Below are 22,657 nucleotides of genomic sequence, written 5' to 3' on the forward strand. Positions count from 1 at the left end.
TATATTTCCAAACCGTTATGATAAGCAAATTTTTGACAGGATAAAAGTGTTCAGCATGATGAAATCTATATGTGGTCAAATTTTTGGGTACATCTGTTTAGTCATTTTGGAGTTATTGCCCTTTTTCAACATTTGCTATTTTGAATGTTATTTCTTTTAAAAATCTTCTCCTTTGACACTTCTGGAGATTAATGTGTTTGTTCCTTAGGTTCTAGCATTAGGAATATTCATCCAAGAGAAAATATAACTGCTTTTACAAAAATAGAATGTTGCTTATTGAACCAGGTGAGTGATTCAGGCTCTTAAGAGCCTCTAGTTTACTATAGGGATTCTTATTGCTTCATATAGACATAAGGGACCTGTGTAAGTGATCCAGGCTCTGGTTAAAAGGACTTGTTGAAATGCATGAAAACCTTGTACTGAAAAGTTTCTCTTTCTCTATATGTTGAAATATTTTAGTGGAAAGTACCATACCTGCATGAGGATAATACCTGGAGTTATGATGGGATATGGAGAATTTACCCTCAGCTTAACCTCAGCCACTATGGATGATTCTGGCAATTACACATGTGTTGTCATTAACTTCTATGGCCAAGCCTTTGGAACAGTTGAACTTCAAGGTAAACTAATATTGATTATCATAAGTTAATTATACATGAAGATGTGCTTATATTACTTTGTATGGAAATAAAAAAAAAGTGTTTCTTTTTTTTAAATATGTAAAGTGTTTAAATTGAAAGATAGTAGATAATAAACAAACTTACGAGTCAAATTGGACCAAATGACACCCATATACAGCGTATTGATCTATTTGATTAAGTAATGTTATTGGTGAGGAGTTCAAGTATCATTCAGTGAGATTCCTCAAAGATCTTATTTTAATGGTATTGGGTTCAAACGTTCTATTCAGGTTATAGAATCATATTGTATTGTTATATCCCTGACAAGCAAAGTGAGCTGTTGTGAATTATGTCCAGTGACAATCATTCCCCATATTACAGGGGACATTGGATTGTTTTAAGATTAACATCATAAGACTTGTGTATTTAAGTGATGTCACTAACTATGACTAATGTTTTATTTCTACTTATGATCAATGATACAGTAGAAACATATTTCATTTCAAACCTATCCATTTCCTTGTCCTTACCTGTAGGATTTATGGTATTTTTTTGTAATGCAACTTTATCTTTCTGCAAAATATTTATAGTCATGTGATGATCTCAAAACTATAACCCTAGGAAACTAAAGCCAGGCATTTTATACAATAGAAAAGCTACTTTTTGTGTTATTTCGGTATAAACTTCATTAAGCAATTTTATCACAATACATCTCCTTGTTTTGCAAATAAATACAATAGTCACAGTATTTATAAATTTCATTTAAATGAGAACATTTATCTCAGTATTTATACTTAAATGTTATTAATACATGTTGCTAGAAGGAGATAAAAATACATTGTACTGACATCAAAATAAGTAAAACAGTAAAATACCCCCAAAATGAAATTTCAAAGTTGGTACAAAAACTCTATTGATAAACTAGTCTCATGGGAAGTGCCTTTCCTTGTTGGTACAAATGTACCAATTTTAATGGTTAGCTGACTTGACTTACCTAATACGTGTAATATCAATTGAATATTTTATAAGATATTATCGTACCTGTTAATCTTTGGAACAGTTCATGTTGGGGATTCTCCCTCACTGACACTGTCTCACATGGGAGATTTTTATGTAGAAACCAATTATTATGTGAAAATTTAAATATTTAGTATTTTTGGCAGAAAATTATTTAATTTTTCATTGATTTTGTGGCAGCCTCCCCCCAAATGTGGTAGGATTAACAGGTATAAATATATTCTGTAGCTTTGTAAACATTTAATAATACTTTTTATATCTTGTTTCCAGTATCCAATGCTAGAATTACAGATGAATCTATTTTCCCTGATGCCAAGCAAATGTCTATAGTTAAAATGCATCCCATTTCCCACACATGGACCACTGATTTGAACACTGAAATGAAAATAGTGTGTAAAGCTGGTGCTTTAACTCATACTCCAAAGGTAAGCTTGAATTTAATATCTGAAAAAAATTTCCATAGGTAATTTCTGTAAATTTATCATATCTTAACAAATTGTTTTTGTTGCATTTTCATTTGTCCAGTTATGTCATAGCATACAACATGGCTATTGAGTGTATAACACAACCATTGCCCCAAGTCTTGTATAAATTCTAATATAGGACTTTAAATAAACTGATATAATTGCAGCAGAGTAATTCCATGAAGCTACATGTATGACCCAGTTATTTGATTTGATATTCATTTTTCCTAATACATGTACCTGATATTAGGACAGCATAAATACATGTGACTATTGGTACAATTAGAATTTTCACATTACAGATGACATGGTTGTTTTTTGGTTTGGATGGTAGTTATATGAATTTATCCTCTGATGAGGAAAGGATGCTGAATGATGTCACCATCAAGACATTCTCAACACGAAATATGACTGGATGTTTCTATACGTTGTACATAGATAGACTTCATTTCACTAACAGTGGAACTTTTGTGTGTAAAGTATTGGTTGAAAACACCACAGACATAGCAGTGGACTACCTTAACCTGACTGTTACTGGTAAGTATGCTAAGTATTGGTAGAAAACACCACAGACATAGCAGTGGACTACCTTAACCTGACTGTTACTGGTAAGTATGCTAAGTATTGGTAGAAAACACCACAGACATAGCAGTGGACTACCTTAACCTGACTGTTACTGGAAAGTATGCTAAGTATTGGTAGAAAACACCACAGACATAGCAGTGGACTACCTTAACCTGACTGTTACTGGTAAGTATGCTAGTTATATTACTCTTGGTATTCACCAGTGTGTTTATTGTATATATGCAAATCACTTGACATTAAAAACAATGTCAAATAAGGTATGGAAACCCAAATAAGAAAAATATGGAGCTTATGACCTGCATTTATACCACCTTTTACTTGCATAGGGTGCATTATACAGTTACAGTAAGGCACACTGTTTCCCACACCAAGTTACTCTGGTCAAATTTTGTAAAACTTAAAATTAAAAGTTGAAATTTGGTGGATATATTGTTTAAATGTAGTTAAGCATTTATACATAGACAGATGTAATATATGTAATGGTAAACAGTTGTAATTTAAAGGAAGAATGGTATCTGGAACGTTTCAGTCCCCTGTCGTATTAGGTTCTCTCCTCAGCATCAGATGGCTGATTTTCAAAATACCTTATTTCGCATGAAATTTTGGAACTAAAATTGTGAGAGAATGAATCGAAAAGGGTCTTATTATTTTTACCCTTTTTCCAAATACTAGGTAGTAGTGTCTAAGTGCCTGATATTTTATAAAACAGTAATTGGCTGTTAGTTTTGGAAAGGCACCCCTGATTTGTACTAAAACTCAGTAATATTTTTTTCAGTATGTTACCATGGCTACTGGATTTTATAACAGTAATCACTAAATTACTTATAATGACTTGAACCTCCACACACCAAGGATTTCAAAAATATGCACTTTTTTATGACAAAACACTAGAAATTTCTGTGCAGACTGCCTCAAAACAGCTTCATTTCAACAAAATGAGACCAAATATTCAGAAATGACCTAACTGTATTGTACTACCATAACTATTGTTCAGTGTTTACAGCTCTTCCTATTGACGCAGAGAGAGTGTACCACAGGGTGCCAACATTTCATTTATAACATTTCTACTGAAAAGATAAGAATGTCTTGCTTACAAAAGTACAGGCATAATTTATGTTCAAACAATGTTGACTATGCTTTTGAAACCCCCCAAAAAATCAACATGGAAGTTTATTCACCACCTTATTACCCACATGGTATGGCCCTATGTAATGCGAACTGCATATAAATGTCAACAAGTTTTATTCGCAAGAAAATGGATAAAACGAGAACAAGAAGACATTGATTCTCTGTCAGAGTGGTTGAAGGCCGTGAGGTCTTTGATTTTGAAACGAATGAAAGTTTTAAGTAGGTCAATGAGTGCCAAGGCTACATCAGTTTTCAAAGACCCCGATGTAGCAAAAACATTGTCTACTATACATGACAAATATGTTGTCGTACCAGCAGACAAAGCCCAAAACAACATTGTTTTTGTCTGCAAAACATTTTATATCCAATGTTTATTAGCAGAGGTAGACGTAGAAAATAATAGCAGTGATAAGACCTACACTGCTACCACTCTTTCCAAAGAAGAGGTTGTGGAAAACCATAAATCTGTGCTATCCTCTTTTGGTCTCTCTACCAAGGACGATAATTGTGATTTACCGTCTATGTACTGGATTCCTAAACTTCACAAGAATCCATACAAACAACGTTTCATAGCTGGATCTGCAAAATGTACCACCAAACCTCTTTCAAAACTTTTAACTTCTATACTCACAACTGTCAAAGAGGGTCTACAGTCCTACCACAACACTTGTTACTCCCATGGTGGTATTAATTCAATGTGGATCCTGAAAAATTCAAAAGATCTTTTGGAGACAATCAGTTCAAGACTATTATCTGAATATAATAGCATTAAAACCTATGATTTTTCAACACTGTATACTTCTATTCCCCATACTCAGTTAAAATCCCGACTTAAAAACATTATACATCGTTGTTTTTCCAAAAAAGATGGTACACCTAGATACAAATATATAGTTCTTGGTAGAGATTCCTCATACTTTGTAAGAAATAATTCGAAATCATCTTCCAAATATACAGAGGAAGATGTTTACAAAATGCTGGAATTTTTAATCGACAACATGTTTGTCCAGTGTGGTGGACGTGTTTTTCAACAAACGGTCAGCATTCCAATGGGAACAAATTGTGCTCCTTTACTAGCTGACCTATTCCTTCACTCTTATGAGGCTGACTTTATAGCTGATCTGATCAGAAAGAAAGAATATTGTTTGGCTAGATCCTTCAATCTCAGTTTCCGCTATATAGATGATGTGTTATCTTTAAACAATCCTAATTTCGGGAATTTGATACATCGCATCTACCCAAAAGAACTTGAGATAAAAGATACTACAGACACTGTGAAGTCAGCCTCATATCTTGACTTACACTTAGAAATTGATGGTAAAGGAAAACTATTGACCAAACTTTACGACAAACGTGATGACTTTTCATTCAGAATTGTCGACTTTCCTTTCATCTGTGGCAACATTCCTTCGGCTCCTGCGTATGGAGTGTTCATATCACAACTCATACGTTATGCCAGAGCTTGCAGGGACTACGCAGACTATTTGTATCGCGCTAGAACTCTAACAAATAGGCTTCTGGAACAGGGTTATGTTGCTACAAGATTGAAGTCATCACTACAGAAGTTTTATGGTCGTCATCATGAACTCATGGATCGTTATGGTGTATCCATCAGCACCATGAAAACTGATTTATTCAACGGGTAATAGTTTTCCTTTCCTCGTTTGTCTACCCCGGACTTGACTTTTTATGAGCAACTCGGCGGGTGTTTCTAGAAAAGCAGAGGATGCTTACCCTACCGGTGCACCTGGTCCATGCTCCCAGTTTTTAGTGGAGTCCGAGTTGCTCATTTACTTTTGTTACTTTGTATGTATGATTTTAGTTACTTTATGTTCTTTGTTGTGTATGTCTGTTTTCCATGTCTGGTCTTTGTCCCTGGATTACATTCTTTTGATTACCGCTATAACCTTGGTTCCCTTGATTACTCATTCAGAAATGCCTAAAATTTGTGTATTGGCAGGTTTGTCAGATCGATTTGTAGTGTCAAGTCTTTATTTGATTGACCTTTGTACGAACTGCATAAATATACTAGTGGTTTTCAATTAAAAAAGTTAACAGTAGATCAGTTCAGTGCTTTAAGTCATTCAACATTACATTTTTAAAAAAAAGTTTGCATTGAAGCAGACATAGGTGTCAGTGAGTAATGGAATTACAGAAAGTGCTATCTTTTTCAACTTTATTGCTATAGTGTTATTTAAAAAGTACTGTTCATGATTTACCTTAGTTTTATTTTAATCCATCATTGAAGATGAGCACTTACTTGTCTATGGTAATATTTGCATTTCATTGACTTTATTTCATGTTAAACTATGTTATGTATTGATAGTGTACACCTCAGAACAAGAAAAGTGGTAGACCAAGGTTTAAGGACATTAAAGATTTCCTTACCTAGGTCTGGGACCTTCAACCATTTTCATTTAGACTTTGTTTAGGACTTCTGGCTTCTTCAAGTGGACCACTGAATTGAAATTGGAAAAGAGTCTAGGACCATCCACTCATGAAAGTAAATTTGGACCCCTGGGTTGTTTTTTGGGAATATTTGATAGCCATACATGTTCAATGATTGTTAATTGGGACAAAACAATTGTATTGGTTAAGTTGGGAATTGGGCAAGGTAGTCAAGGTCATAAATAGGGTGTCAGAACACATATATGAAAACTTCTCCAATTAGTTCCAGTATCAATTTAAGGTCGATGGTTAGGTATGAATGTACTGTCCTAACGTTTATTCAGAAACACAAATTAAGTACTTCAAAATAAGACCAAACTTAATGTTGGTGAACAGCATGTTCAAGTAAGCTCAGAAAATTCATAATCAATTGTTTTTGTGTCTAAAGATAGACAGTAATATGTGAAACTAAGGAGCAAGGATCATTTTCTATAACTGCACCTTTAAATAAGTGTAGGCTTTATCCTCAAGTCATGAATCTATTGATTAACTTGATTGATGTATCAGATTACATGTGAAGGTAGTATGAAGGGTGTAAGATGCTTTGAATTTAGGCTTCTTACCTGTAGGGAAAAATAAGAGGCTTAGTGGAAACTAGCTAAAGTATTGTCACAGGTTCTTTAGATTTGTAATTTTTAGTAATTGTAATGACACATAATTATAATAAACTTTAAACAAATTTTTAGTTATCTCCCCTTGTACTGGTACTTTATGATATAATTGTACATTTATATAGAGCATGTTTTCTTTTTCTTTAAGTTTGATCTTATAAAGGGACACCTCTATAATTGAGGATGACTAAGCACTAAGGACACCTCTATAATTGAGGATGACTAAGCACTAGGGACACCTCTATAATTGAGGATGACTAAGCACTAGTAAAACCTCTATAATTGAGGATGACTAACCACTAGTAAAACCTCTATAATTGAGGATGACTAAGCACTAGGGACACCTCTATAATTGAGGATGACTAACCACTAGGGACACCTCTATAATTGAGGATGACTAAGCACTAGTAAAACCTCTATAATTGAGGATGACTAAGCACTAGTAAAACCTCTATAATTGAGGATGACTAAGCACTAGTACAACCTCTATAATTGAGGATGACTAACCACTAGTAAAACCTCTATAATTGAGGATGACTAAGCACTAGTACAACCTCTATAATTGAGGATGACTAACCACTAGGGACACCTCTATAATTGAGGATGACTAACCACTAGGGACACCTCTATAATTGAGGATGACTAAGCACTAGTAAAACCTCTATAATTGAGGATGACTAAGCACTAGTAAAACCTCTATAATTGAGGATGACTAACCACTAGTAAAACCTCTATAATTGAGGATGACTAACCACTAGGGACACCTCTATAATTGAGGATGACTAACCACTAGTAAAACCTTATTGTTTTTATAATCGATCATCTAACACAACTTTGATTTTGTTTGTTTTGATGATAGATTCTATTCAATCAGGTTATGTAAGAGCCAATTTCTCTTCCTCTTTCAAAGGACATGACCTTCACTGGGCAGCCCAGCAGGTGTCTAGCTAGAAGCAGGAACCGCTTACTCTTCCAGAGGACTTGAATTGACCTCTGTTTTTAAATGATCCATACTGCTTGGTTCTATGTGTATTTTTTAGTTCTGTTGTGATGTGTAACATGATCTTCCTTTGTTACCATTTGGTGTTCCCTGCTTTGAGTTGTCCATGGGTTTACCCTCCATTGACATTAGTCATTTCTACTTTGTTTTGTCCATGGGTTTGCCCTCCTCTGACACTTTGGTGTTTTCTACTTTGATTTGTCCATGGGTTGACCCTCCACTGACACTTTGGTGTTCCCTGCTTTGATTTGCCCATGGGTTTACCCTCCATTGACACTTTGGTGTTCCCTGCTTTGATTTGTCCATGGGTTTACCCTCCATTGACACTTTGGTGTTCCCTGCTTTGATTTGTCCATGGGTTTGCCCTCCTCTGACACTTTGGTTTTTTCTACTTTGATTTGTTCATGGGTTGACCCTCCACTGACACTTTGGTGTTTCCTGCTTTGATTTGCCCATGGGTTTACCCTCCATTGACACTTTGGTGTTCCCTGCTTTGATTTGCCCATGGGTCTACCCTCCATTGACACTTTGGTGTTTTCTACTTTAATTTGTCCTTGGGTTTACCTTCCTCTGACACTTTGGTGTTCTACTTTTTCTCTCCTGGTTATCTATGGTGAACAAGAGATTCAAAAGTATTTTTTATATGCATATGCTGTAAAATTGTAACATGTATGCTGTAACAAGAAATGTAGCATATGCTATATTATGTAGATTATGTAACATATTTTCATAGGTATTTTTATATTTCTGTTTTGTTATATTTTTGTGCCTAGAGGTTCATTTATATAAGCTCATAATGCTGTATTTTATAGATTATGTTATATCTGTGTGTAGCTTATGCATTTAGTGTTATTTGTACTGTAAGTTACAGTAAGTATCAAAAATAGTTATGTAGCATATGCGACAAAAATGAAATGTTTTATGAATATTCATTAAGTAGCTATTTGGTCTGTTCATTAAGGTAACCATGCTGAAAGGTTCAACCCAGAGTGCGATAATTTTCAATTGTTAGAATTACATTTTTTACTGTGCCGCATGTGGTCTGTTCCACATAAGGTCTGTTGTCATAGTAAATAATATATTAGTAATAATCGTTCAACTTGCCTTTCTTTTTATGTTGGAGCTGTCTTGACCTGCAAATCCTTCTCAAATTAAAAGAAATATTAGATGTTTATTTGTGTCAACTTACAGGTGCCCCTGTAGTGCAGTCAGTAGATTTTGTTATAAATGCCACACTAGGTTCAACAGTAAAGATGACTTGCCATGTATGGTCGTACCCTCTACCACATTACACTGTATGGAAGTTAGAAGATACACTACTGTCTTCTAATTCAAGGTAAGGTACTGTTACATCAGCCTGTTACATAAGCAGTCAAAGTAAATAGAGAATGGGGTCACACCAGTGATCGAATTTAAGAGGAAATACTTGCTAAATGCAAGTTGAAATTCAATTTTGCTAGTAGAAATTATTTCCACTTGCTAAAATTTGCTAGTGGAATTATATATGTCATCTAGGTAAAGTCCACAAATAACCCCAAAAACTTCAAGTTTCAATTTTCAGAACTTGCTGAATTTAGCTAGTGGAAAAAATTCTGAAATTCAATCCATGTACACTATCATTTCTTTACAAAGAAATTTAAATTATGTAATATTATAGTAGAAGAGGAAAGAAATTGGTCTTTGAAGTGGCCACTTTGATGCAATAACAAAATAAAGACAAAAAATATCAAGTTTTAGTCTTCAGTTACTAAGAGGAGAATTTCAAAATAAATTCAACCCTGAGTGGCCTGATCACTGAAAAAGAACTTTACAATGGACCCATCCCTATTTGGTCTGAACACTAGAGATCTTAACAATAGATCCATTTCAGTTTGGTCTGAACACTGAAGGAGATCTTTCCAAATATACAGAGGAAGATGTTTATACAAAATGCTGGAATTTTTAATCAACAACATATTTGTCCAGTGTGGTGGACGTGTTTTTCAACAAACAGTCGGCATTACAATGGGAACAAATGGTGCTCCTTTACTTGCTGACCTATTCCTTCACTCTTATGAGGAAGATGTTTATACAAAATGCTGGAATTTTTAATCGACAACATATTTGTCCAGTGTGGTGGACGTGTTTTTCAACAAACAGTCGGCATTACAATGGGAACAAATGGTGCTCCTTTACTTGCTGACCTATTCCTTCACTCTTATGAGGCTGACTTTATAGCTGATCTGATCAGAAAGAAAGAATATTGTTTGGCTAGATCCTTCAATCTCAGTTTCCGCTATATAGATGATGTATTATCTTTAAACAATCCTAATTTCGGGGGTTTGATACATCCCATCTACTCAAAAGAACTTGAGATATAGGATACTACAGACACTGTGAAGTCAGCCTCATATCTTGACCTACACATAGAAATCGATGGTAAAGGAAAACTATTGACCAAACTTTATGACAAACATGATGACTTTTCATTCAGAATTGTCAACTTTCCTTTCATCTGTGGCAACATTCCTTCAGCACCTGTGTATGGAGTGTTCATATCACAACTCATACGTTATGCCAGAGCTTGCCAAAACTACGCAGACTTTTTGTATCGCGCTAGAACTCTAACAAATAGGCTTCTGGAACAGGGTTATGTTGCTACAAGATTGAAGTCATCACTACAGAAGTTTTATGGTTGTCATCATGAACTCGTGGATCGTTATGGTGTATCCATCTGCACCATGAAAACTGATTTATTCAACGGGCCATAGTTTTCCTTTCCTCGTTTGTCTATCCCGAACTTGACTTTTTAAGAGCAACTCGGCAGGTGTTTCTAGAAAAGCAGAGGACGCTTACCCTATCGGTGCACCTGGTCCATGCTCCCAGTTTTTAGTGGAGTCCGAGTTGCTCATTTACTTTTGTTACTTTGTATGTATGATTTTAGTTACTTTATGTTCTTTGTTGTGTATGTCTGTTTTCCATGTCTGGTCTTTGTCCCTGGATTACATTCTTTTGATTACCGCTATAACCTTGGTTCCCTTGATTACTCTTACAAAAGACCCATTTCAGTTTTGTCTGAACACTGATGGAGATCTTTATAATAAATAAACCCATTTCAGTTTGGCCTAAACACTGATGGAGAACTTTACAATAGACCCCGCTCTGCTTGGTTTAAATACTGAAAATTATTGTTACTTTGGTTTTAAATCGTCTATGATGAAAATCCATAATTGTGAATTGAATTAGGCCTTAAAAAGATTATCCATATTTCCAGTAACATCACTGACCCCTATTTTTTGTGCCGACCCTTAAGTTTTTTTGCCATTTTTGACACAGGTACTATTAAAGTCTAAATGTGTCACCAAAACAAACCAGTCAAAAACTTTTGAAAAACAAAATTTTGTCCACCTACAGACCCTAGTTTTGTTTTTAGAGCAGGTTAGCAGAAATATTTTTTTTCTTTGCCTTAGTAGGATTTATAGCCGTTCACAATGTATATTTGCAATCATAAAAAAAGTGTTCTTGAAAAGAGTATGCTGGTAGTGAAACATATAGATCTAAGGATTTACTAATATGACTAATGAAGGTAATTTTTTATCCATTTCAGATACAAGACAAGCATGGAAACATTAAACCCTATAGAACAGGATGCCACATTAACAATATCATCAATAACCCAGGCAGACTTCGGTGTATATGCTTGTAATGTCTATAATACAAAAGGCACAGCTATGGCGATACACATTATACAAGGTAACAACTACCGCATGGCAATACACAATATACAAGGTAACAACAACTGCATGGCAGTACACATACAAGGTAACACCTACCGCATGGCAATACACATCATACAAGGTAACACCTACCACATGGCGATACACTTTATACAAGGTAACAACTGCCACATGGCAATACACATTATACAAGGTACCAACAACTGCATGGCAGTACACATCATACAAGGTAACAACTACACCGCATGGCGATACACATTATACAAGGTAACAACTACCCTATGGCGATACACATTATATAAGGTAACAACTACCCTATGGCGATACACATTATATAAGGTAACAACTACTGCATGGCAGTACACATCATACAAGGTAACAACTACTGCATGGCAATACACATTATACAAGGTAACAACAACTGCATGGCGATACACATTATATAAGGTAACAACTACCCTATGGCGATACACATTATATAAGGTAACAACTACTGCATGGCAGTACACATCATACAAGGTAACAACTACTGCATGGCAATACACATTATACAAGGTAACAACAACTGCATGGCGATACACATTATACAAGGTTCGTCTTCAAGTGATTTCATTAGAATTGATTACATTGAATTGAGTAAACTGCATTCACATGTCTTAGGAAAACAAAAGCTGTCATTGCAAATCAAACTTGTGACTATTTTTGTATTACAGGTCTTACTGTAAAAAAATAACAAAAAAATTAAACTGCCATGAACGGTTTACAGTATGTTGTTATTACATATGTTGTGTCCCATATATTTCCTTAAGGTGAAACTACTGTTCTTCGATTTTGGTTGCTTTTCTATGACAGACAGCCCATAACAGACAGGTGCATGCCATGGTGTCTGTCATGGGTGAAATAGCCAATCACAACACGCAAAGTAAAAGTGGTCCAGTAAAATTCAGAGGGTCAATGAATAAATGAATCCAACTTTTTGTACACAGGTCCATATCTTTGTATGCCAATGTATGTTGATATACTAGTATTCAAATTATACAAAAACTTAAGAATTCATTACCATATAACTGAATTTTTTGGGTGATCAATGTTGATTGCACATGGTCAATTGATGCCCAGTAATATGACACATATTTTATGCTAATTACTGATAAACTTTATTGTAATTCCATACGTTTTGGGTGTAAAACGGAAGAAATGAGAGACAAGTGCATGGGACAGTGTCTCCACTAGAGTGAGAAATTTTTCATCTTTTAACTTATTCTGTTGCTCTCCATTTGTCAAAAGACAGAATTTCTTACATTTGTGGAGGATCTTTAATAGAGACTTGTGTAAAGACCTGTTAAACCCTTCATTAGATTTGAAGTTTGTAAGCAGCTTTATCATGATGTGGTATGCAGTGTGCTTGACTTAATAGCACTATCTTATTTGAAGATATTTTCATATTTTAGTAGTGGCATGCAGGAGTCATGTACAATGGAAACAGTTCTCTTAATTTAAACTATTTTTTTATTGTTTTACAGATGTAGATGAATGTAGCTTTGATCCACCCTGTAATCAGGAATGTCAGAATGAACTGGGAACCTATAAATGTATTTGTAAAGATGGTTATACATTCATTGATGGCAGTACAACGCTGTGTGAAGGTAGGAAAATTTTATATTTTAACATTTTTTTTTTCTTAACATAGAGATATTATATCATCACTGTATGTATGGGACAAGACTTTATGTAAGAAGGAGGGAGTGGTGACCCTCCTCTTTTTATGTTGCAGAAGTTTGTTAATTTGGAGCAAAATTTGGATAAAAGTGTGTAAAAAATATGCATGTATCCCTCTTCAATCCTGCATCTATACCAGTGTATACCATTCAGAATAGAGGGGGATTGAATGTGTAAAGCTGAGGTTTAAATGAAAGTTTAAATTAGATTTTAAAATAGGATGACAGTTTGTTTTCCATTGGAGTAACAAAAAGTTAATATCAATTCTGTCTTTTTATGCATTGAATTAAAAAATATTTTGGTTGAAGTTTGTTTATATTAACCACACATTAACTTTGATTTTAGATATAGATGAGTGTATGAAACCAGGAACTCAGGCCTGCTCACAGATATGTACTAATCTAAATGGAACATTTGAATGTTCATGTAGTGATGGATACACTCTGGATAGTAATAAATATGATTGTACAAGTAAGATTCATTCAATAATAATATAATTTTAAGCTTTGCTTATGAAGGATTGAGATCTTTCTGCTCAAATTACAGCTATTGATGTCTCCCACCAACACAAAAATGCAATACTTCCAAAAACACCTGCGTTGTGCTTGTTTTGTAAGTTAAAACTATCACTTCCAAATTCATTCTGACAGAAGGATTATGTACATGTATGTCATTCTGACAGAAGGATTATGTACATGTATGTCATTCTGACAAAAGGATTATGTACCATTCATGTTTCAGACCCTTACATATTTAGGACCTCACTGACTTTGGTCCCTATTTAAATATTTTTTACAAGAACTTGTGTAAAAAAGGGGAAAGTGTATTTCCTCATTTTAGGAGCCTCATAATTAGGTACAGAACTTTCTATGCTGGTAATTATTAAGAAAATGAAAAGACAATCTACAGTAGTTAGTTGAGTTAATATTTCATGATTCTTTCCTCCTCGCTGTCCATGTAGAAACTTCAAATTCTTCAACTTAATTTTTATATGAACAAAAACAGTCAGCTGATTGTCAGCGTCACCCATATCGTGCGTTTAATTGGTAAACACTGCATTACAAAATATTTTTGGGGATTTTTGTGGTTTATATCCACAAAGACAGTCAAATGATATCCTTGGACTACATTGTCTTAGGTTTATATTGAATAGAATGAAGGGTGTAACGGATATATGGAAAGTGCTATCTTTTTCAACTTTATTGTTATTGTGTTATTTAAAAATATTGGTTATTACAGACAACAATCCACCAGTAGATCCTAATGATAGTGGGGAAGATTCTGATGAACTAACAATGGAGATAACACCAGAGACATTATATACTGTCATTGGTGTGTGTGCGGGGGGATTATTAGCTATTGTTCTCCTTATACTAACAGCTGTATACTGCAGGAGGAGGAAGTGGAGAGAGGTATGTAATCAAAATTATCATTACCAATCCCTCCCGAAGACTTTTGCCAAGGGGACATTATGTTTGCACTCTGTCTGTCTGTCAGTTTAGCAAATTAGTTTTCCTTACATTTTTGCCATGCTTGCAGACATATACATTTGATATTTATTACATTGCTTTATCATTACAAATTACAGCTCATGATCCTTTAGTTCTGGTTTGTTATTTGCTGAGTTAAGTCTCTTGTACTTACAAAATAAATGCAAAAAGTAAGATTTCTGCACTTTTCATCGCTATGCTTCCTGATATACATTTGAAATATATCACATTGATCATACACAAGAAGTAACAGATCAAATTTTGTTTTTGTTTGTTGATTTTTTATGAGTTATGGTCCTTTGACTTAGAAAAGTAATGCAGACTCAGTTTTACGCATATTTCTTGTTAAAAATCTATGAAGTAATTTGCATTTCAATTTTTTCCAGTAGGAGACTTTGTATCGATGACAATACTCTCAAAATGCTTATTAAACCATAGAAAGATATTTTTATTACCTATCACACATTTAGTAGTTGTCTACTTTTTGTTCTTTGCCTTTTGTAAAGGTGCACTGTTCAAAATCAGCTCCAAATTTATAATTATAACCACTCTTGATAGATTGGAATTAAACTTCCAAAAATGAAAAGGTCTTGCAATTTAGGTCAGTAGGTCAAGGAAATTTTATTTTCTTTTGTGACACAATAATTTTGGCTTTATGTAAAATACAGCCTTCTAGACCACATATTAAGATATGGCTTCCAAGATGTAATGGCTATTTTTGAATGTGTACTTATTTTATTTGCAGGAAGATTTTGGGAGGGAGAAAGTATTCAGCAATAATGTAGCTTATGAGTCAAGCATTGAAAAAGATTCAAGCAATTTTGTAAGTTTATGAAATACTCAGTTGTTTATGCCTAACTTTGTTCACCTTGAGTTTGACTTTTATGTTGTCATCTAAATCACCAATGTTTTTATTTTAGTCTTACAGTGTTGGCCTGAAATACAAAATATCAATCAGTAGCAATACAAGAATAAAATAAAAATATTACCACACAATTCAGTTTGTTAGAAAGAAAGCTTCAGTTTTTAAAGATATATAAGTGTGGTATAATAATTCATGTTTGATGTGTGTTCTATAAACATGTATTATGGTTTCATCAGAACTCCTACCTTGCAAATCTGAAGACAGCTTCATTGAAAGATGAGTTTCCAAGACAACGACTACAGCTTGGAATTGACCTTGGTCAAGGACGTTTTGGGAAGGTGATGATGGCTAGAGCTCTGAACATTTCAGGATCAGCTAACTGGGAAATGGTGGCTGTAAAGACATGCAGAGGTGTGTTTTATCAAAGATTTCTCTGTAGTCGGTTAGCTGGACAATTTGGTGCTACTATTCTATTTATAATTTTTCCCTTTTTCATAAGAGAAATTCAAGGAAATTGTGGAAAAAAAACACGATTTTAGATTGCAAGACGTGTAAATTTTCAGTTATTACATCACACTTTGTGGGAAGTATATAGTAATTATGTTACAAGCTTTAATGCATGCATAATGATGAAAACTAAATTGAGACTAACTATTGTACACAAACTGATAAACTTGAGACTAACTATTATACACAAACTGATAAAATTGAGACTAACTATTATACACAAACTGACAAACTTGAGACTATTATACACAAACTGATAAACTTGAGACTAACTATTATACACAAACTGATAAACTTGAGACTAACTATTATACACAAACTGATAAACTTGAGACTAACTATTATACACAAACTGATAAACTTGAGACTAACTATTATACACAAACTGATAAACTTGAGACTAACTATTATACACAAACTGATAAACTTGAGACTAACTATTATACACAAACTGATAAACTTGAGACTAACTATTATACACAAACTGATAAACTTGAGACTAACTATTATACACAAACTGATAAACTTGAGACTAACTATTATACACAAACTGATAAACTTGAGACTAACTATTATACACAAACTGATAAACTTGAGACTAACTATTATACACAAACTGATAAACTTGCAATTAACATTTTGTTTTAGATTCTGCATCAGATTGTGAGAAGGAAGACTTGATACAAGAGTTAGACATTATGAGGAAGATACCTAAGCATAGTAATATTGTGGCCTACTTAGGATGCTGCACCAAGCAGGGTATTTAATATTTAATATGATATGTATTCCCTTAAAACTTTTGTTGCTTTCTGAACTGAAAAGTCGATTGTAAAGGAAAAGCTGATTATTTATGCTTAAGATTAACAGGTATCAATTGGTTAACTTTTATTATGGTTTTATTGATTAAACCTTCTGTACATGCTGACATTGTGATCAATAGGCTGTTGTAAAAAATCTCTGGTTGGTGTTCAAAACTAATACTGGTAAGTCTTGTAGAATGCAGCTGCTGTTTGTTCATGAATCTTAGTTTATATTACAAAACATGAAATTATTTTTTTTTACAGATCCTGTGTATATACTGATGGAATATGTAAAGGGAGGTAATCTACAGGCCTATCTACGTAAATGTCGCCCCAGTCAGCAAGCTACAACTAGTGAGGAAGTGATGCCACCTACAGCCAAAGATCTTAAAACGATTGGTTTACAGATAGCTAGGGGGATGAGCCATATCCACACATGTGGTGTATGTAGCATTATCTTCATTGTTAGAAAACCCATAGCGTGAACATTAAAAATTTAGTGTGAAAATGGGTTTTATATATATAAAAGAATAAAAATATCCGCTATGAACTTTAAAAATTTCTAAAAAGAAGGAAGGAAGGACACAAACTGTGGTAGTGCACTTCAAAGGAGACTAAAATATTGATTTGTAAACACCAATGTTTTGGCTTTTCTTTGTATTCCACTGTCTGTCTGTGTGTCATACTCAAAACACTTTGAGTGACTTAGGGTAAAATGATGTTCTTCATAAAAAGAACTTAAGAAGGTCCCTTTTTTATTTGCAGTATTTCCTGAATTTTTGTTTCTGAGTTATGGGACACAGAGTATACTGAGTGTGTCAGTTTGATCCTGTATGAAGTTGAGATGCCATAGTGGTCTCCATTAATTGATTTCTTGTATATAATTTTTGCTTGTTTTATCAAACCAGTAATTTTCCCTTCAGATAATCCATAGAGATTTATCAGCCAGGAATATACTGATAACTCCTGATCTCAACTGCAAAGTCTGTGATTTTGGTCTGAGCAGAGATGTCGAGGGTTGTGATGTTTATGAGAGATCCTCAAAGGTAGTTTTTTTTTTTATATATATATGTTTGGGGTAGTCAAAAGGGGTACCCTTAAAAAATGTAGGAAATACTTAAAGTATATATCCATGCATATGTGTAAAAATCATATATATTTATAGGGATTGAGTGCATTACATGTATCTTAATTATTAGCTCCTATCATAAATTCTTTAAATGTTACTGTAATGTTAAAATTTTACTACCTATTATAAAAATATTGTATTAAAGTGAAAGGATTAAGTAGAATATTAGATTATACTTCATACAAAAATTACAAATTTCTATTGGATAAGCATTATGTGTTATTTAGATTTTTTCCTTTCTAGCTCCGCCCCTTAAAAATTATTAAGTTTTGATGTATCACTATGAAGTCCATGATATATCACCTTCTTGACTGGTGTTTCTTCATCCGTATGCACATCGTTTTCACTTTTATTTAAGATAACAGTGGAAGAGTTCATCTTTGTTCTTTTGTTATTGTTGATTTAACTGTTAAAATACATGTAAATTCATTCCAGTTTGACTTTTGCTATATCAGAAGAACTGCAACAATTACACTAGTGTTTACTTTCACATAATGTGCACATATACAAAAAAGTTTGTTGTATCAAAAAGATATTCAGTATGCATGCAGCAGAGGAGGAGTAACACACTCAGAAAATATATCACTTTCAACTACATCTTTGGTGATATATGTTCCTCGTGTGTTACTTAGGCATATCACCCCCTACTGCAGGCATTGTGTATAATATTGTCATTGGTGAACTAGCATTAAGAATTTATTATACACAAAATTCTATTTCATTGATTTGATGTTTATATGAATATCTGTACTCTGCTTTAGGGTCCTCTACCAATCAGATGGATGGCTCCAGAATCTCTGACTGACCAGTGGTTTACAAAGAAAACAGATGTATGGTCCTATGGTGTCCTGATGTGGGAAATTGTTACTTTGGGTAAGTTATCAATCTATTTAGGATGTTTGATTTCTGATTTAGCCTAAGCTTGGTCTCAAAGCTTGACAAATACGTGTAATATATGTTTGTATGGGCCATTGGTCATGGGCCTTTCGGCCTTTATGTACATTGCATTACACTTAATGTTTTTTTTTATTTATTTCATATTAAAATGTATCAAAAATCTTTAATATGTTGAATAACTTAACTATGTTTACTTGTACAGGAGCTACACCCTATCCAGGTATGGCTGCAAGGGAGGTAATCCATGATGTCACTATGGGAAAGTGGCTGCAGAAACCTCTGCATTGTAAACAAGAACTGTAAGTTTATGTAAACATCATTGAAAATGAAGCATTCTTAGGAGGATAAAAATTACAAACAAATACTATTTGGAATTTTAGTAGCTGACAGATATCTGTGTTAAAAGAATATAACACATTAGATGAAATCATCTTAAAGGTCAAGTTTAAAAAAAAATGCTGTGAGTTTGATAGTGTGTATATATATTTTTTATATTAATGGTTTTATAGGCTAGAAACCACTAATTCCACTTCCCATAGGCTTCTATGCTAATTTCACAATATTCAATGGCTTCTCTGGACTTTACCTTAACTTTAACCTGCAGAGGACTATATATCAGCATGATTCTTCATATGTCAGCTCACAATCCTCAGAATGGCATGTGGGGTTAGCAGATTTGCAGTGCAGTACTGGTCACCGGAAGTGAAGTGTCTATAAATAGCATGGGAAATCCCAGTGTTTTCACAAGATAGGGGTATATTTAGAAATCATTATGGAGATTAGGCTTCACATCACAAGAAGCAAAATGCACCTATAAAATGTACAGAAATGTTTTTCCTTTCAGAAACTGTTTAAATTTTTTAAATGAGATGAAAACTTTTTTCACAGCACTATGAGGAACAGGGGTAATTTCTGTGTAGGACTTTTTGTGTACGTTCCAGATGCTCATTGGTTGAATTGGTGGTCTGTAACCTATATCAACATTGTTTATGCCAGTCATTTAGTAGTATTGATTGGAACAAAGTTTTGCATCATCCAGAATATTATATTGTAGTGTTGGTTGTCTGCTGTAGGTCTGTAGTTTTAATATTTTTTTGAAATGAACCATCTATGCTTTTAGGTATTTACTTATGACTCGATGTTGGGCCATGGAACCAGATTCTAGACCAATGTTTAAGGAAATAGTGTGTGATGTCGAGGCTCTCCTGTCACAGGAAGCTGAGTACATTGAATTTAACACATACCAGGAGGAGAAATATAATGTATTAGAAAACACTTCAGATGAACGAGTGTAGGCTTTAGTCACTATGATAACAGTTCTGCTTTTTGGATGTATTTTCATTAAATGGTACAAAAAAAGTATGAACCTTTTTGGAGATTAGTATCCATTGACATCTTTGAGACTCCTTAACTTGGATGGATACATGTATTATTGTTGTACTGTGAGATATGGACTCTTGTTTTGTACAAGAACTGGTAATTTTGATGATGCATGTACTGTATTAACCTACCTACTGCAGTCCTGTAGTGAACTACAATATCTGTTTGTCATTGGAGAAGGTCAAGCAAACATTGAAAAATTGTTTGAACTCTTCCATTCCCACCCTTTGATACAGTTATCATTTGCTGTATCTTATAAACAAGACTCAGTGTAATTTGATGCTCTTGTGTGTGTGTGTGTGTGTGTGTGTGTTTGTGTGTGGATTCTTAAGGACTAATGGATATCTTCTTTCATTTTTTATATCATTTTTTTTGCTATGAGTCTGCATTACCACATATTCTCAGAATGATTTCAGGATGTGCTGAGTATGTATGTTTTTGTAAGTTGCAGAATCATTTACAAAGTAGTATACTCGTATTTGTTTTAAATCTTTGTGTTTCTTAAAATTTATACAAGGTGTCAGTTAAGGTTTTATTTATAGAAGCATCAATAACTAGTGATATTTTTTACTGTGAATATTTTTTTTATATTTCTACATTTATATAATTGGTATTCATGTTGTGTTTTCAATGTAATATCTTTTTGTAATTATCCAGTTTTCTGACCAATAGTTGTCTGAAATTTTATCTATAATACTCAGTAACTTTATTATTAGTGGTACTTTTGAGCTAGTTGATTTCCTTACACTATAATACCAAAAGAAAAATATAATGTAATTTGGTGCACAGCAATAATACATTTCTGGTTTAAATATATCAATATTTAACATTCAAAATACAATTCATTTATTGTGTACAGTCAAAATGATGATTATAATTGATTAAGTTGGATTGGCTGTCTTCCCACCATGAAAACTGATTTATTCAACGGATCATAGCTTTCCTTTCCTTGTTTGTCTACCCCGGACTTGACTTTTTATGAGCAACTCGGCGGGTGTTTCTAGAAAAGCAGAGGACACTTATCCTACCGGTGCACCTGGTCCATGCTCCCAGTTTTTAGTGGAGTCCAAGTTGCTCATTTACTTTTGTTAGTTTGTATGTATGATTTCAGTTACTTTATGTTCTTTGTTGTGTATGTCTGTTTTCCATGTCTGGTCTTTGTCCCTGGATTACATTCTTTTGATTAGCGCTATAACCTTGGTTCCCTTGATTACTCTTTCAATAGTAAAATGTTATTTCTTGTCCTGTACAACTATAATGCTTCTTCATCATCCACAAACTTCTAATCATTGAAATCCTATATATGTAAACACAAAGTCATAAACTATAATATTATCTCACCCACCTGGAGACTATTGTGGTTAATTTCACAAAAAGTTAATAGAATAAAACTAATTGTAAGTTTTGATGTCACAATGGTATTTCCTATTATGATGTCATTACTTGCAATCAATTTTACAACTTCTAATGAAATTGACCACTGATGTGGACCTCATCACTGTTATGGCCTTTTGTAAATTGTATTTGAAATAAATGTGTGAATACTGTTAATCTAGATTTTGCATTCTAAGTATTGATTTTTAAGATTTTTGTAGAAGTTTTACCTTATTATCCAGAATTTTGACAATTTTTTAATTGTTAGAATTTTTAATAAAAGGTTTCAAAGGTATTATATTTCTTACTTGTATTTCTCATTGTGAAATCAGGTGATAAAGGTAGATATTTCCATCCCTGTCGCACTTAAAAGTGCTGTATTTTTATATTATGTTACTTGGACACCATTAACAATACAAGTCAGAGATTTTACATAGTTGTTCTGAACATTTTGAAGATGTTACAAAAATAACATTCAAGTTAGCATTATAATGACTTTTCATTGAAAAAAAAAACTCAGAGAAATTCAACAGACTTCATGTTCGTATATTAAGACAGAAACTGACACATAATCTGTGATATTCTCTTTTGGTTTCTCCATAAAAGACAATGATTGTGACCTACCGTATATGTACTTGATTTCCAAACTCCACAAGAATCCATACAAACAATGCTACACAGCAGAATCTTCAAAATGTACCACCAAACCTCTTTGCTAACTTTTTACTTCTATACTCACAGCTATCAAAGAGGGTCTCTAGTCCTACTACGATACCTGTAGTTGTATTAGTTCATTGTGGATCCTGAAAAATTCAAAAGATCTTAAGGAAACCCACAATTCAAGATTATTTTCAGAGTACAGTAGCATTAAAACCTATGATTTTTCAACACTGTATACTTCTATTCC

At 33.6% G+C, this 22,657-nt stretch overlaps 2 protein-coding genes across 3 annotated transcripts in view; one reads left to right on the forward strand and one right to left on the reverse strand.

Annotated features, from left to right (window-relative positions):
• The window catches only part of LOC148615678 (fibroblast growth factor receptor-like), a 41,074-nt gene extending 19,029 nt beyond the window's left edge, over window positions 1-22,045 (forward strand). For both annotated transcript variants that reach the window (XM_088582170.1, XM_088582169.1), the window contains exons 5-20: window positions 460-620; window positions 1,908-2,062; window positions 2,404-2,638; window positions 9,065-9,209; window positions 11,460-11,605; window positions 13,113-13,235; window positions 13,654-13,779; window positions 14,548-14,720; window positions 15,544-15,621; window positions 15,900-16,074; window positions 16,819-16,929; window positions 17,235-17,413; window positions 17,894-18,016; window positions 18,861-18,972; window positions 19,199-19,295; window positions 20,117-22,045. In XM_088582170.1, coding sequence (XP_088438296.1) covers window positions 460-620; window positions 1,908-2,062; window positions 2,404-2,638; window positions 9,065-9,209; window positions 11,460-11,605; window positions 13,113-13,235; window positions 13,654-13,779; window positions 14,548-14,720; window positions 15,544-15,621; window positions 15,900-16,074; window positions 16,819-16,929; window positions 17,235-17,413; window positions 17,894-18,016; window positions 18,861-18,972; window positions 19,199-19,295; window positions 20,117-20,291 — 2,314 coding nt within the window. In that variant the 3' untranslated portion in view covers window positions 20,292-22,045. The remainder of the gene's footprint in view (window positions 1-459; window positions 621-1,907; window positions 2,063-2,403; window positions 2,639-9,064; window positions 9,210-11,459; window positions 11,606-13,112; window positions 13,236-13,653; window positions 13,780-14,547; window positions 14,721-15,543; window positions 15,622-15,899; window positions 16,075-16,818; window positions 16,930-17,234; window positions 17,414-17,893; window positions 18,017-18,860; window positions 18,973-19,198; window positions 19,296-20,116) is intronic.
• Window positions 22,046-22,173: 128 nt separating this feature from the next.
• Window positions 22,174-22,657, reverse strand: part of LOC148615679 (ranBP-type and C3HC4-type zinc finger-containing protein 1-like) — a 36,572-nt gene continuing 36,088 nt past the window's right edge. The window contains exon 13 of the transcript XR_015922029.1: window positions 22,174-22,553. The gene's annotated coding sequence lies outside the window, so the exon portion shown is untranslated. The remainder of the gene's footprint in view (window positions 22,554-22,657) is intronic.

The sequence above is a fragment of the Perna viridis genome, chromosome 5, assembly GCF_037379345.1.
Source record: "Perna viridis isolate PV_CMFRI_1.1 ecotype Kerala chromosome 5, ASM3737934v1, whole genome shotgun sequence".
NCBI lineage: Eukaryota > Metazoa > Mollusca > Bivalvia > Mytilida > Mytilidae > Perna > Perna viridis.